This window comes from Galeopterus variegatus, unplaced genomic scaffold, assembly GCF_000696425.1.
Source record: "Galeopterus variegatus unplaced genomic scaffold, G_variegatus-3.0.2 Scaffold1185, whole genome shotgun sequence".
NCBI classification, from domain to species: Eukaryota; Metazoa; Chordata; class Mammalia; order Dermoptera; family Cynocephalidae; genus Galeopterus; species Galeopterus variegatus.
The window spans coordinates 105,372-119,400 of record NW_007727296.1 but is presented as its reverse complement, the minus strand read 5'-3'; the positions used below and the strand labels follow the sequence as shown (position 1 = coordinate 119,400).

Below are 14,029 nucleotides of genomic sequence, written 5' to 3'. Positions count from 1 at the left end.
AGACTTTTTTAATGAATGAATGGATAAATGAGCTCAGATTAAGCATGTAAGGAGGTGGGTGGAACTTGCCCAGGCTGGGGCAGAGAGCATGGCCTGGGCAGAGGTGCCTAGAATCCAGGCAGGTGGGTAAGGCTGGTAGAGAAGTCTGGCTTCGCTGGGTTAGGTGATGGGCAGCCACTGCCCCATTCTGCCTCGCATGCAGTTATCCACCCCCTTTCTGTTCCTCTTTACTAGACTGTGAGCTTTTGCAGGATGAGAAGCATATCTGCTCTGTCTCTGCACCTCCCTCCCCCACAAGCTGCCTAGCACAACACCAGGTGGTTGGTTGACAAAGCTTTGCTGAAGAATGAACTGCAAGTCCTTGAGTAGGTAGGAGTTATTGATCACATTCTTCCCCATCAACCAGCTTAATCTTTGTTTCAAAAGCCAAACAGCAAGCTGAGTCTACCAAAGTCGATATTTCACCTTATCTTAATTTTTGGCTTGACTTGGATACCTGGTTCTGCTTAGTTGCACTGTTTACCTACTCAGCTGCGAGAGCCACAGTGCTCAGCAACAACAGTGACCTCAGCAGCTAGAGAAGGCCATGTATTTTTTTTCATTTAGACTCCATGCTTGAAAAGTAAACAAGCAAATAAACTTCCAACTAGCTTTAGCCTTCAGTGTATCTGAAATCATTCCCAACAGCCCTTTCCATCAAGGGACTCCATAGAAATCATCTCTCTGAACTCTCAAGACAGCCCAGTGAGTAGATACTCTTACCCATTATTAGATGACTTGCCCAAGTCCCAGAGCCAAAAAACAGCAGAGCTGGGTTCCACACAAACCCAACGCCAGTGCCCATGCTCTTACCCATTATTCTCACTTAACTGCCTCTCAAATGTCTAATAGCACAGGCTGGCAAACTAGTCCACAGGCCATATCCAGCACGCCACCTGTTTTTGTAAATAAAATTTTATTGGAAAACAGCCACATTCATTTCTTTATGTATTGTCTATGGCTGTTTTCACACTACAACGACAGAGCTGAGAATCCATAACCCACAAAGCCTAAAATATTTACTATGTGGTCCTTCATAGGAAAATTTTGTCAATTCCTGGACTATAAAGTTTAAGCAGAGACCCTAGGGCTTCAATCATGGGACAGGGTGATGTCTACTCAGATGATAATACTTTTTGTGATGAGATAATCAGCTGCCCACAGGAACACTTAGAATTTCACTTTTAAACAAAGAAATAGCATCATTTCCTCACTGATTCATGTTCTAGAACCAATTTCTTGGGTGCTATAAAGTTGCTATGGGAAAGGAGTTGGAGAAAATCAGATTCCATAGTTCATAGCTCCCCACACTACAGACATAAGCACAAGCCTTGGCCAGAGAACGTCACATGAACCCAAACCTTTCACCCCACTCCTCTGGTTAGACAGCCAAGATGGGCTGCACCTGCATGCCCTGAGTAAACTGGGGAGTCCTGGCACACTTACCCCTGCTTCCAAAATGTGTTTTGAGAATCAAGAAGGGGGACTCAAGTTTAAAAGGCATGGTGGTGACTTAGCAAGAAGAGAAGTCCAATTAAGAGTGATTCTCAGCTTCTTTCCCTCCTCCTATGTTTGCTAATTTTGACAACATCAGGGAAAAAACTAGGTTCCTGCACGTGCACCTGATTTGTTACTCAGGATTTGAGAAGGAGTAACCTTATCAGTAACAACAAGCACAGTGCTAGGCATTTTACACGCATGATCTTATTTAATCCACCAAAGACCTCTGTGAAGTAGGTGTCATTATTCACATTTTACAGATGAGGAAACAGCCTCAGAGAAGTTAGCAAATTGTCCAAGGTCACTCTGCCAGGAAATAGTAGATCTGGGATGTGAACCCACCTCTAACTCTAAAAACCCAGGTTCAAACATCATGCAAAGGTACAATTAGTTTTAAAAACCTGGGCAGTCTGTTGAGTTGGGAAACTAAACCCCTAAACCTGTAATCCTAATTACAACCCTCCACACCCTCCTGGGACATTACCCCTGGGTACCCTGTTCCTTTCCCAGGGAATGAGGTAATAGCATTTGCTGAATCCGCTGTCACACTTCTACATCAAGAAGACAGCACTTCCAGGGGGCAGCCCGTGGCTCACTCGGGAGAGTGGGACAGTGCAGCGCTGGTAGCACCGAGGCCGCAGGTTCGGATCCTATATAGGGATGGCTGGTGTGCTCACTGGCTGAGCGTGGTGTGTACCGCACCATGCCAAGGGTTGCGATCCCCTTAACGGTCAGAAAAAGAAAGAAGACAGCACTTCCAGGGGGCAGCCCGTGGCTCACTCGGGAGAGTGGGACAGTGCAGCGCTGGTAGCACCGAGGCCGCAGGTTCGGATCCTATATAGGGATGGCTGGTGTGCTCACTGGCTGAGCGTGGTGTGTACCGCACCATGCCAAGGGTTGCGATCCCCTTACCGGTCAGAAAAAGAAAGAAGACAGCACTTCTAGACACAAGAATGATTCTGTCAGGTTCCTGTTTTTCTTAAATAAAAGTTTAACAAGAGTGTGTTAACCATACTCCCACCTCACTGTCACACACGACACCAGGGACAACTGGGAGCTTGGTTTGCTGGAGCCGGTGCTCATTGTGCATGTCTCTTCCCAGCTCACCTTTTAGTGACATACACTGGTACATTGTAATCAGCCTTGGTAAAACTATTTACACCACGGAAATCAGCAAATGAGTCAGCAAACATATCAGGGCTTTTAGAATTTTTTTTAGAGAGCCAGTTGTTAAACGTTTACCAGCACACCACTGGCTGGAAGATGTCCTGGTCTAAAGACTCCCTAGACTTTAGAAATCTGCACAGTTGCATTCACCTTTCTGATAGTACCATCATCTTAGGGTTTTATATGACACTTAAAAGCTTTTTCTTATAGTTGCTTCATTTGAGATTCACAAGGGCCCAGTGAAACAGCTAGAGTCACTTACAAAAGGGGAAAGTAAGGCAGAGAGTGACAAAATATAGTAGTTTTTCCAACATTACCCAGCTACTTGGCAAGAAGATAGCAATTAGAACCACTGACTTTCAATCTACACTTTCACCGCACCCTGTACATTTCCCTCATACCACATTTCACAGTTTGTAGCTTAAGAGTATATTTATTTACATACATATTTGATAAGCTCTGTCTCCCCCATGTGATTACACATTCCACAAAGGCAGGTATCTTATGTTTATCTCTTTGCCGATGTCCCTCCTGTGACTAACATGCTATCTGCCACATAGAAAGCGCACAATAAATATTTCTTGAGAGAATGAGTAAATCAATGAAATCATGGTCCTCTTCCTACAACAACACGTTGCCAGATATCTGACTTCAGATAACCAAAAATGATGATAAAACTAGAACAGTGACATCACCTAGCCTGGAAATTTTTCTTCAGCTTGCTACTATGTATGACCTAGAGCCAGTAAAAACACTTTGACTGTGATTCTGCAAAGATTAAGAAAAAGGACTGAAGCACAATGGTTTGATGGAAAGACCTGCAAGCTAAGAGACTACTTTAGTAGCACTAATTCTACAAATCATTGGAGGATCACATAGGGATGGAGAATGTCTGCCAGTCAATGTGGTGGACTGAGCTGCCTTGGAAGGAATCTTCCACTGTAACTCCAATCACGTGAAAATAATGTATTACAAAAAAATAAAGATTTGAGCCACACTCAAAAGCAAAAAGGAAATGCCTAAGTGCTTTAAATAAGAAGGAATTTAAATCAGAGAGCTGAAGCCAAAATGTCCCACAGGGATGATTCAGATATGGGCTTTAATGGCTGGGAACGAACGTCCCATTGGGTAGAGCATCTAGGCCACAGGCTCCTGTGGAGAGTGTGCCTTAGCTGTAAAATGGATTGCATAAACTCTACCTATCTGCTATGGGAAAGGAGAAGGAAACTTGCCAACTCCTGTAGGCTGGAAGTAGAGAAGATGGGGAGTAGAAACCACATCTTCAAGAAATCTGAACCCCAGGCTCATGCTACATACAAATGTGCGGTTGGAACTGACATTATCCAGGGGGTATTGGAAATACCCAAGACAAAAAGTAATTTTAGAAAAAAAAAGCATCCAAACCAGTAATCCTGGCCTGTAGGGATACTTCCACAGCCCAGGGCAATCAAGACTCCTATGAATATAACACCCTCTGAAGATGAAGTCACCATCAAAAATTATAAATCACTAAGGAAATGAATTGCCAAAAGAAATATCAACAGATATAATAAACAGAATATCTGCAGAATCCAAAGAAAGGTGGCCTCAAGACTATTCTCCATAATGTGATTCTATGAATATTAGATGCAGGAGACATTCTGTAGTGAAGGGGCTCAGAGGCCAAGTGAACCTGGGGAACAACACATCACACCACATCCCCAAACCCCATTAAAAATTCACAAAGCTCATTAACATTTAAAAAACTCTGATAAGTCCTGCAGTAAAGAACCTGGTAACTTTTGTTTAGCCAGTGTCTCCTAAATGTGTCTAACCTGAGAATGTTTTTTTTTAACCCAACCACCTACAAACATCTTGCAATATTATGGTTTTATGGGACACGATTAGACCTAAAGAAGAAAGTTCTTACTCTTTAACCCCCTTCATAGACCACTACTCCATTCCTAACCTCATCTCCCACTAATCCCCCCTCAAAGACCCTTCATTCTCATCACACAGTTTATTTCCCCCCAAGTACAATAAGCTATTCCAATGTCCATGTCTTTGTTCCTAATATTCCTCCAACCTGAATGGCTTTCCAAAATCCTTCCCTCTTTCTCCAAGTTTTAGCTCAAATATTCCCTTTTCCGTGATACCTTCCCCACAACAACTTGATATCAAATACTTTGGGGTGCTTTCCTTGGACTTTGATTACAAGCAATTACTTCTTTTTTTTTTTTTTTTCCTTTTTTTGTCGTGTCCGGCAACGGATCGCAACCCTCAGTGTCGCGCCTGTACCGGACTGGGACTGGCAACGGGATCGCAACCCTCGGTGTTGCTCCCACACCTCGCTCAACCAGTGAGCGGGAACCGGTCTGTATGTGGGATCTGAACCCTCCGCGGGAGCGCCACCGCGCTCCCAAGCGGCGCACTGTAGCAGTGCGCCACCGGGCCGGCCCCAAGCAATTACTTCTTTTAACCACATATTACGGATACATGTTTTCAGTCTGTCTGCCCCCCAGACAATGAGCTCTTGAATAGCAGTGACTAGGTGTCAGTCATCTGTGTATCCCCTTGTCAACATGGGGTACATTAATAAAGAGCAGGAGCTTGGGAGGCAGACACACCCAGCTTCAAATCATAGAGTTATGTATGTTAATGAGTTGTATCACTTCTCTGAACCTTAGTCCCCTCCTCTGCAAAATGGAGAAAATAATCTCTGCCTTGCAGATTGTTTTGAGGATTACAAATGATATCTAAAAGTATGTTAGGCCAAAGAAGTCAGACATAAAAGCATACACACACCATTTATATAAAGTTCCAAAACTGGTAAAACTTATCTGTAGTATGAGAAGACAGGACGGCAGTTAGCCTTCTCAGGATGGGGGGTAATGGCTGGAAGGGAGTTCTAGAATCTATTTCTTGATCTGGGTGCTAGTCATGTGGGTGTTTCACTTATAAAAAGATGAATTGCACACTTTTTATTCCCTTTTCTATTAACTTCAGTACAAACTTCATGTTTTAAAAAAAATGATGTGTGAAATGTAGCTGGAGAACAGTGGGCAATCACGGTAGATTTTTTGGTCATGGTGCTTCAGTATTCTGTGCATACGTGGTTATTGACTTGCACTCTCCAGTGATGAACAGTAAAAAGAGTAATTGTAAGGCAGGGGCACAGGCCAGATCATTGTTTGCAGGCTGAGAAGCTGGTGCCTCTGACTATTGACCTCAGAGTAAGGCAGGGCCGCTAACAGCTCAGCCTAGCTGCAGGTTATATCTGCTCAGTCACCAGATAGACAATGCCTCAGCAGTGATTGCTCAAGCCCAGCCTTCTGAATGCAGCTCTCCAGCCTGAATCCCACAGCCTCCTGGCTAGAGAAACTAGGAATTCACACAGGAGCACATGCAACTCTGGGAGACAAAGAGATAAGACACTGAGAATATGGCCCCTGAAATAAAGTTTCAGGAGAAACTAAATATATATATACATATAGATATAGATATAGCACATTTAGAAATGTGGTAATGCAGGGAGAAATTAACCTGTAGTTCTCATTATAACATGTACTTGACATTAATCTAATTTTTTTAAAGAGACTTAACCAATTTCTTCCTCACCTGTATCTGAAATGCGAGCCATTTCCCCATTAGTACTCACTCAGAGCTATCTCTGAAAAGCCTCAATAGTGTTTCATAAGAAGGCATGGAATTTTTGAGAAGTAGAAACATATTTACCAGCTAAAAAGCAAAGATTCACAGAAGTCCAGTAATTTGTGAGGTCTCACAGCAATTCAGGGGCAAAACTAAACTAGAACTCGGAAGTCATATCCTTTTCCTTAGAGTGTGTTTGTCCCAGAAGGTTGCTTGCCCTGCCTTTGGGTCACAGAGGATGTCCTTGGCCAGAGCCAAGCTTTGTGTCTCAAAGGGGACTACAATAAACAGGCTGTCTGGTCAGGCTTAACTCTGACCCTACATCGCCTCCCACGTGGAAGAATCAGATGCCTGGGAGGGTCTTGCTCTTCTGTGTCTTGGCTTAATCTTGGGGATGGGGGCGTGCGGAGGAGAAGGTCCTACCCAAAGAACTAGTGATTTTTTGTGACTCCTACCAGATCCATTTGTCCTTTCTCAAATAACAGGAACGTTAAAACAAAAACAAAAAACACATGAAGGAAAAACTACAGAGGAAATGGCAAAGATCCATGCCCTCCCCTGCTCTCTAGTTCCCTCATCTGTCCTTATTCTCTGGAAAAGGGCAGAATCCAGCCCCAATCTACCTCTTCACTCCCTCGGAGAATGTCTGCTGAGCACCTGTGTGGTGCCTCCTGGGCACTGCACATGATGCAAAGATGACTGAGGTACCCTCACAGCCCTCGAGCAGTTGGAGTACAGTGGAGGAGATAAAGTATGGGTAAAAGCATGTGATGTGGGACAAAGAGCAGTCTCTGAGCCCTGGCAGAGGCCCAGACAGGGCTGGGGGTGCTGGGGGTGCTGGGGAGCACGAGGTCACTACCACTGTCAGCCCTGACTAGGCACTGAGCCCTAGGTCACACCAACAGCCCAGGCCAATATGGGCACTGGGAAGAGCTTCCCCTTGAGAAAGGCCTCTGTCAACAGTTACTACAATAATAATAGCCGAGATAATAATAGTATCTTACAGTAATGGACACTCCCTATGTTCTAAGCACTTTCACATCTCATCTCATTTTATCCTCACAACAACTCTACAAGGTGGATTCTCCACTATCATTACCCACCTTTCACAGATGAGAACACTGAGCCTTAGAAAGGTTCTTTTATTCATTCATTCAACAAATATTTTTTCAGTGTCTGCCATGAACCTCATACCACTCCAAGCCATGACAATTAGACAAAAATCCCTGACTACATGGTGCATACATTCTGGTGGGAGATAAGTAATTTGCCCAAGGTTCTCAGCTTGTTTAAGTAGGGAGTCAGAATTCGAACCCAGCCGCTCTGACTGTAGATCCTGTATGAGGGTGCTTCAAAAAGTTCATGGAAAAATGGAATGAAAAGATAACAGGAACCTTTCCATGAACTTCTTGAAACCCCTGGTGCTTTCAAACTCCCAAGAAGCAAGCTGCTGGGGCCCGGCAACTGCTAGTTATACTCATCATTAACAGTAAAATACCACATTTCCTCTATTTTAAGATGCACAGTTTTTTCACATGTTAATGTCTTAAATCTGGCTGCATTTTATAACATATGTTAAAAGAAACCTGTGGGCTGCAGGCAGAGAATAAGTCATAATACAGCTGATACTCCTGTTCAAGCGTGGATTTAGATGAACACAAGTTATTTGATTACCAACTCAGTTGAGTTTTCTGCAAATGATAACATTATACACAGTTGAATTTTAACTTAAGATCTCTAATATTACTTCAATTACATTTTTAAATTCCACTATAAAACAGTATTGAAAGGAAAAGCTATCAAGCAAGCAAGAGATTGCTTATCACACGCCATGTAATGAAAGGGAGAAGAAATCACCAAATCTCCTGGAACTGACAGAATTTTCAAAGCCTAAAGAACTAGCATTCAAATGACAAACACCTAACTGTCAGAAGCTTCCAGCTATTTAACCTCCAGCAATATATAATCAATTACAGGGAAATAAAACTATGAATGAATTTAGCCAAATAGAAAATGCAGACCAAACCCTGCTGCTATTCTTTGATAAGCCTCAGAATCACTGCCAACCATAAGGGTACTAAAGGGATCAGGATCGTGAGTAATCAGCTTTATGAAAAGCATCACATAATTCTGAAGTTACACATAATCTCTAAGAACCAAATATGATGCAGAACTTCATTAATGTGAAAAATACCTATACTTCAAACTCTGGTAATACAGAAAGAGCAACTCATACGTAAGCATGTGGATTAATGAGAGCTACTATAGACAATTTTTTAAGTGTGTACATTTAAAGTCATGTTTCTTTGTTTCTGGAAAGATACAGTTAACTCAAGAGCATATTTTACCATCATCAATGGCAAAATTAATACCATTATCATTATCAAAGGTACCTCAGAATAGATGATTATGGCAATTACAATAACTGCCATTTATTGAGCACCTGTTAACACTGTAGTTGGTATTTTATAACCATTATAACACATGTTAAAAGAAACCTATCTCTAATCCTCATGTCCACTTATAAAGGAGGTACTCTTAGGATTCCCAACTTACATTTAAGGAAAAATGGAAACTAAGGAAACTAAGGTTCATGGAGACCAGTGACTTCTCAAGGTCATATAGCCAGTAAGCAGAGACTGGAACCAGGACCACCTGAGTCCAAAGCCCAAGTAGTTTCCAGGGCACTATAATGCCTCTCTCCACAAACAATCTACGCCACCCTCACCCCGACACAGCAAGCACAGATAAGCCCTCACTTGACGAAAACTTACTATGATCTCAGAGCTGGATGGGCCAACATGAATTCAAGGTAGCTGGCCCCCCACCCCCTTAACCCAAATACCCCCCACCAAATTGACCCACATCCTGCTGTTATATGACTGCTACCATTTTTTCAATGTGCACTTGAGAACATGCTCAAGCAAGCCCCAGATTGGCCAACAGTCTCAACATTAACACAGCCAATCACTGATTGGTTCATTCCTTCCAGTTGGGCCAATTTGGTAGCAAAATCCAGAGAAGATGGTAAATATGCTTAGAAGCAAGGGCGTCCCCTAACTTTCTAATTTAAGGCAGGTGCCTGTGGCCTGGCCAGAGGTATTCTCTTCCCTGCAGGCACTGTCTCATGTCAGAGACACAGAGGCCTCCCTACACCTATGGGAGAGCCCAGTTTGTTGTGCCCATCATCTTGTGGGGATCTATTGGGAGTCTCAGGGCAGCCCACAGTTCTAATACAACTGTTTTTCTTCTTGGTCAAACTTTTCCAGGATGACAGGCAGGGGCTTGTGAATTGAATTGTGAATAATTGTTTTTCCATTATCTGGAAACATGCCAGTGGATATGGTTTCATCTCCAGTGCAAAATCCTTTTTAAGGGTTTTTCCTTGAATATTCCCTCAGGAAAGGGCATCAAGCTTGGATGCTAAGAGTGAACCAAGATGATTCAAGAAACATTCAGCTTCTCTGAGGATGCAGAGAATTAAATGTAGTCCCTACCATCAGAGAACTCACAGTTGAGTGTGGGAGTTAAGGCCAGCTCAGAACTAGCTAAGATAAAAAGGTAAGTGTATTCCTGAAACAGAGCAGGAAAGGATTAATTTCAGATGCTGGGTCAATAATAAACTCAGCTAATACTGACTGTGCACCTGCTAGGTACCAGCAACTATACCAGGCATTTTACATGCGAGTACATTACTTTATTTAATCCCCGCAGCTGTCCTGTGGAATATGTTCTAATACTACTCCTCACTTTTCATTGTTTTTTAAGTATGCAATTTTTATCTCAGAAAGTCCAACTCTGCAAAGAGCTGTCTTGATTACCTAAAATTAAATTTAATAGTTACCAAAGCATCCAAAAAGCCTTAAAGGTCAGTGTACCTCATACAAAAATCTTGAAGACTTTTTTAAAAAAGGAAATTACACCAGTCAAGTTCCAGTCAGGAGAAAAAAAATCACTCAGTTATTTTAACAGGGATAATTTAATAGATAATGTTAACTACGTACAAAGTTATTGACCAGGTAACTGACGAGGAGGAGAACAGTAGAGTATAGATGGAAGTAGCAGCTACTGAAGCATCTGTCTTCCCCTCAGGGTGGTGGAAAAGGGAAAGAAGTTGGAATTGTTAAAATGCAGTAGTGTGGACCTAAACCTCAGAACTTACGGAGCACTACCGGACTGGTGCCGATGTCTTGGGGTGGCAGTAAGGTGGGAATTGGGGGGAGAGGGGTTCTATGACAGGGGTCTGCTTACTATGGCCCATAGGCCAATTCCAGCCCACTACCTGTTTTTGTATGGCCTATGAGTTAAGAATGGTTTAAACAATTTTAAATGATTGAAGGAAAAAAAAAACATAAAAGAATAATTGTATTAGTTTCCTAGGGCCACCATAACAAAGTACCACAGACTGGGCAGCTTAAACCAACAGAAATGTATTCTCTGGCAGTTCTAGAGGCTAGAAATCCAAAATTAAGCTGTCAGCTGGGGTACACTCTATCTGAGACTCCGAGTAGAATCTTTCCTTCCCTCTTTCCAGTGTCTGGTGGTGGCCGTCACTCACTTTACAAATGAGGAAACAGAGGACAAGCTACGTACCTCACACAGATCATAACTAATTTGTAAATACCAGAGAGCAGATTTGGAGCCTGCTGGCCAACACTAACGCTTGTTATTTCACTGCAGCAGACTACCCCTCCTGGAGCGAAGAAGTTCTTCCTGGTAGAAGAGAAATCCACACGTTTCCCTTTCCGTGACATGGGGCAATGGCAGGGCCTGCATCACGGGGCAGTGGGGAAGGCTGAATGAACTGAAGAATATAAAGCACTTAGCCTGGTGTCTGCAAACTGAAACGTTCAGTAACTAGAGGGGCTTTGTCACCATTGTCATCACTGTTGTTTCTTCTTTAAAGGGTCCAGAATGGAGTGGTCATGGGCCAAAAGGCCTTTTAGTTTATTTGTTTAGCTTAAAGAGATTAAAAAAAAAAAAAAAAGCTTTTTTTTCCCTCTGAAAAAGAGAAGAGATCTCACCCAACCGCAAGTCCCTCCCAGGACCAGCTCACACGTGAGGCTCCGGTTTCACCAAAGGACCACGCCATACCTTCTCTTCTGAAGAAACTGTCAGCTTGTCACTGGATATCAGGCTGCACACCTGGTCCAGACTTAGGCTAAGAAATTCTTCCCCCAACATCACCTCTGGAAAGTGCTGCTCTGTTCCAAAAAAGCAGAAGTTAAGAAAACAAAGTTATAACACACTCCTGCCTTTCCATGAGCCAGTATCATGACAGTCTGTGGGATTCAGGGTGGAGTCCTGGAGGGAGAGTGGGGATGGTAGGGGGAGATATCCTGGCTGCAGGGAAGCTAGCCTTTTAATTCAGCAGTGAAAGCATCGCCTTGTGTGAACATCAACACAGACGAAAATGGGGCAGAGAGATCTGAGGTTATATTTTTTCCTTGCTCCATGAGATTAATAATGGCGTCACAGAAAAGCTTCACTGGGACCTGCCTACTTAACTGAGCTCATTTCCCCTCAAGGCGCAAGCTGGTAGAGTTGCAGAGGTGCCCCCTGCAGCTGAGCCATACAAAAGTGCGTCAGAACTGCTGTGTGGCTGGAAGTCTCCAGGGTTCTTGCAGGAAATCAACATTTGAAGGTTGGAAGAGGGGACCATCCTTTCTTACCCAAATTCAAGCCCACTAAAGAGATTCTCTAGTTCACAAGGAGACCCAACTAAGCATCCATCCAGGTGTGGTGGCAACAGGTTAGCCCCACCCCCACTAGGAACAGTCCACAACAGCCAGACCTGTGGAGCTGTCAGATGGAGGGGAATTTGGGGACAGCTAGAACAAGACAAAACCCACAGGTCCGAGGTCCACACAAGAGAAATGCCAGGGACAATTACTATCCTGACATTTGCCCAGGCCACCGTCCTACTATTACAGAGCATTATATTCACTGAAATGTCATCTGCTTCAGAGAGAAGGAAACTACATTCAAATCCTGGCTTTGCCATTTATGAGTTGTGTCCTTAGGCCAATGGAATCACCTCCCTGGGCTTCACTATCCTCTTCTGTAAAAGGGGAACAACACCACCTGTCTTGCCTCACTCCCATGCTCTGATGAGAAAGGATCTATGAAAGTGTTTTGTAAGCTCTTCCAAGATGAATCTAACCACGGGCTAACAATTCCCAGTTTAACAGGCTCTGGAGGTCACAAGGCCTTTCATGATTTTCCCCAGACCTTGCTTCTTTCTGAGTTCTCCCACAACCCTGCACCCTTGTCCCAAGGAGCATCTTTGCTCCTTGCCCTCCAGACCTTCCCACTTCCTTCTCTGGTGGACCTCTCTAGCCTGGTAGCCTCTTGGATAATTCTAAAGGGCTACACCGCCCCCCAGTTCCCATCAAGAACCACCCCGCTTCGTTTGGCTGGCCTCTTCCATTAGATTCAGGGTCCCTGCATTGCTGGGAGACTGCTGAAATATCAAGTCTATGACCTCTGCAATGAAAAGGAAAATCAGAGTACATTGAGCTCCTCTCTCATGCTCCTCGCTTCTTAAAAGCAAAGAACTGAACATTTCAATCATTTCTTGCAAAAAGTACTTTTAGCTTTTTATATTGAAATAATTTCAGATCCTACGAATTCCCACCTTCATCCCAGTTCTCTAAATGTTAATATTTTACTCTCAAAGATCGAGGTATAAACAATCTTTTCCATCTTTCACTGGACAAAAAGGGCTCCCCTCCTGCTCCCCACATGCCTAATGATATCACTGTGGTCACCATGTTGTGAATGTTTGTGCACAAAACAAATCTAAAAGTCAGACTCTCTGAAGAGAAGGGGCTGTCATAAAGTCAGCAGAGTAAGCAGCTGGTCTTTGCTTCTCTATATGTCAATAGGAAAGAGCTTTTAGTTAAAGCTTAGTTTCTAGGTCAGACATTCAAAAAATCTTAACCATAGAAATATATAAGACTAGATAGTATTTAATGTGTTCATTCCTGAAGATCGTGAAATAAAAGCAAGACAGCAGTCTTCTTTGATGATGAGAATTCGTTCTTGGGCTGGAGGCTGAGAAAGTAACTGGATTCTCCTTCCATGCCTTTTCTGGTCCAAGATGTTTTTGGACCACAGGCCCCTGTTGGTTGACAACACCCAGATTAAAAAAAAAAAAGAAGCAGTCACCACACAAGCCACCACAACACGACAGAGCACAGGACATCAAGGCTTTCCCGGCTGAGCTCGGCAGGACCACTCTGTTCGCAGGAGAGTCAGACAAACCAGCACCGCGCTCTGTGGCCCAGAGCCACATCTGGCCTTCCCACATTTATCTTTGGTTAACAAAAAACCTGATAATTTTCAGGAAGGAAGAGAGTGAAGAGAATAGGAGGAGGTAAGAAAGTAAAATTCTGTGCTGTGAAAAAAACCACTTCCTTACAGCTTGTAAAGCCAGAAGTAGATGGGCTTGGATTTTGAAAAGGAGGACAGTGGATGTGCAATAATGCATATTCTAGATGACTTGAGGAACAAACCAGAAATCCTCAGAGATAAATCAAGGCAGAAAGTAGTCAGCCCCCCGCATCTCTCCATCTCTCACCCTCTGGAACACTGTAGGATTTGAATCTAGTCCCTTCTTCCTGAAGTAGGCTGCATCTTTACCCATCTGCAGACTTCCTCTGAAATCCCATTCAGAAATCCTCCCTGGAAA

The 14,029-nt window shown here is 43.4% G+C and overlaps 1 protein-coding gene across 1 annotated transcript in view; it reads right to left on the bottom strand.

The window, feature by feature from the left end:
* The window catches only part of KLHL3 (kelch-like family member 3), a 113,321-nt gene that overhangs the window by 44,491 nt on the left and 54,801 nt on the right, over nucleotides 1-14,029 (bottom strand). The window contains exon 6 of the mRNA XM_008575433.1: nucleotides 11,431-11,540. Coding sequence (XP_008573655.1) covers nucleotides 11,431-11,540 — 110 coding nt within the window. The remainder of the gene's footprint in view (nucleotides 1-11,430; nucleotides 11,541-14,029) is intronic.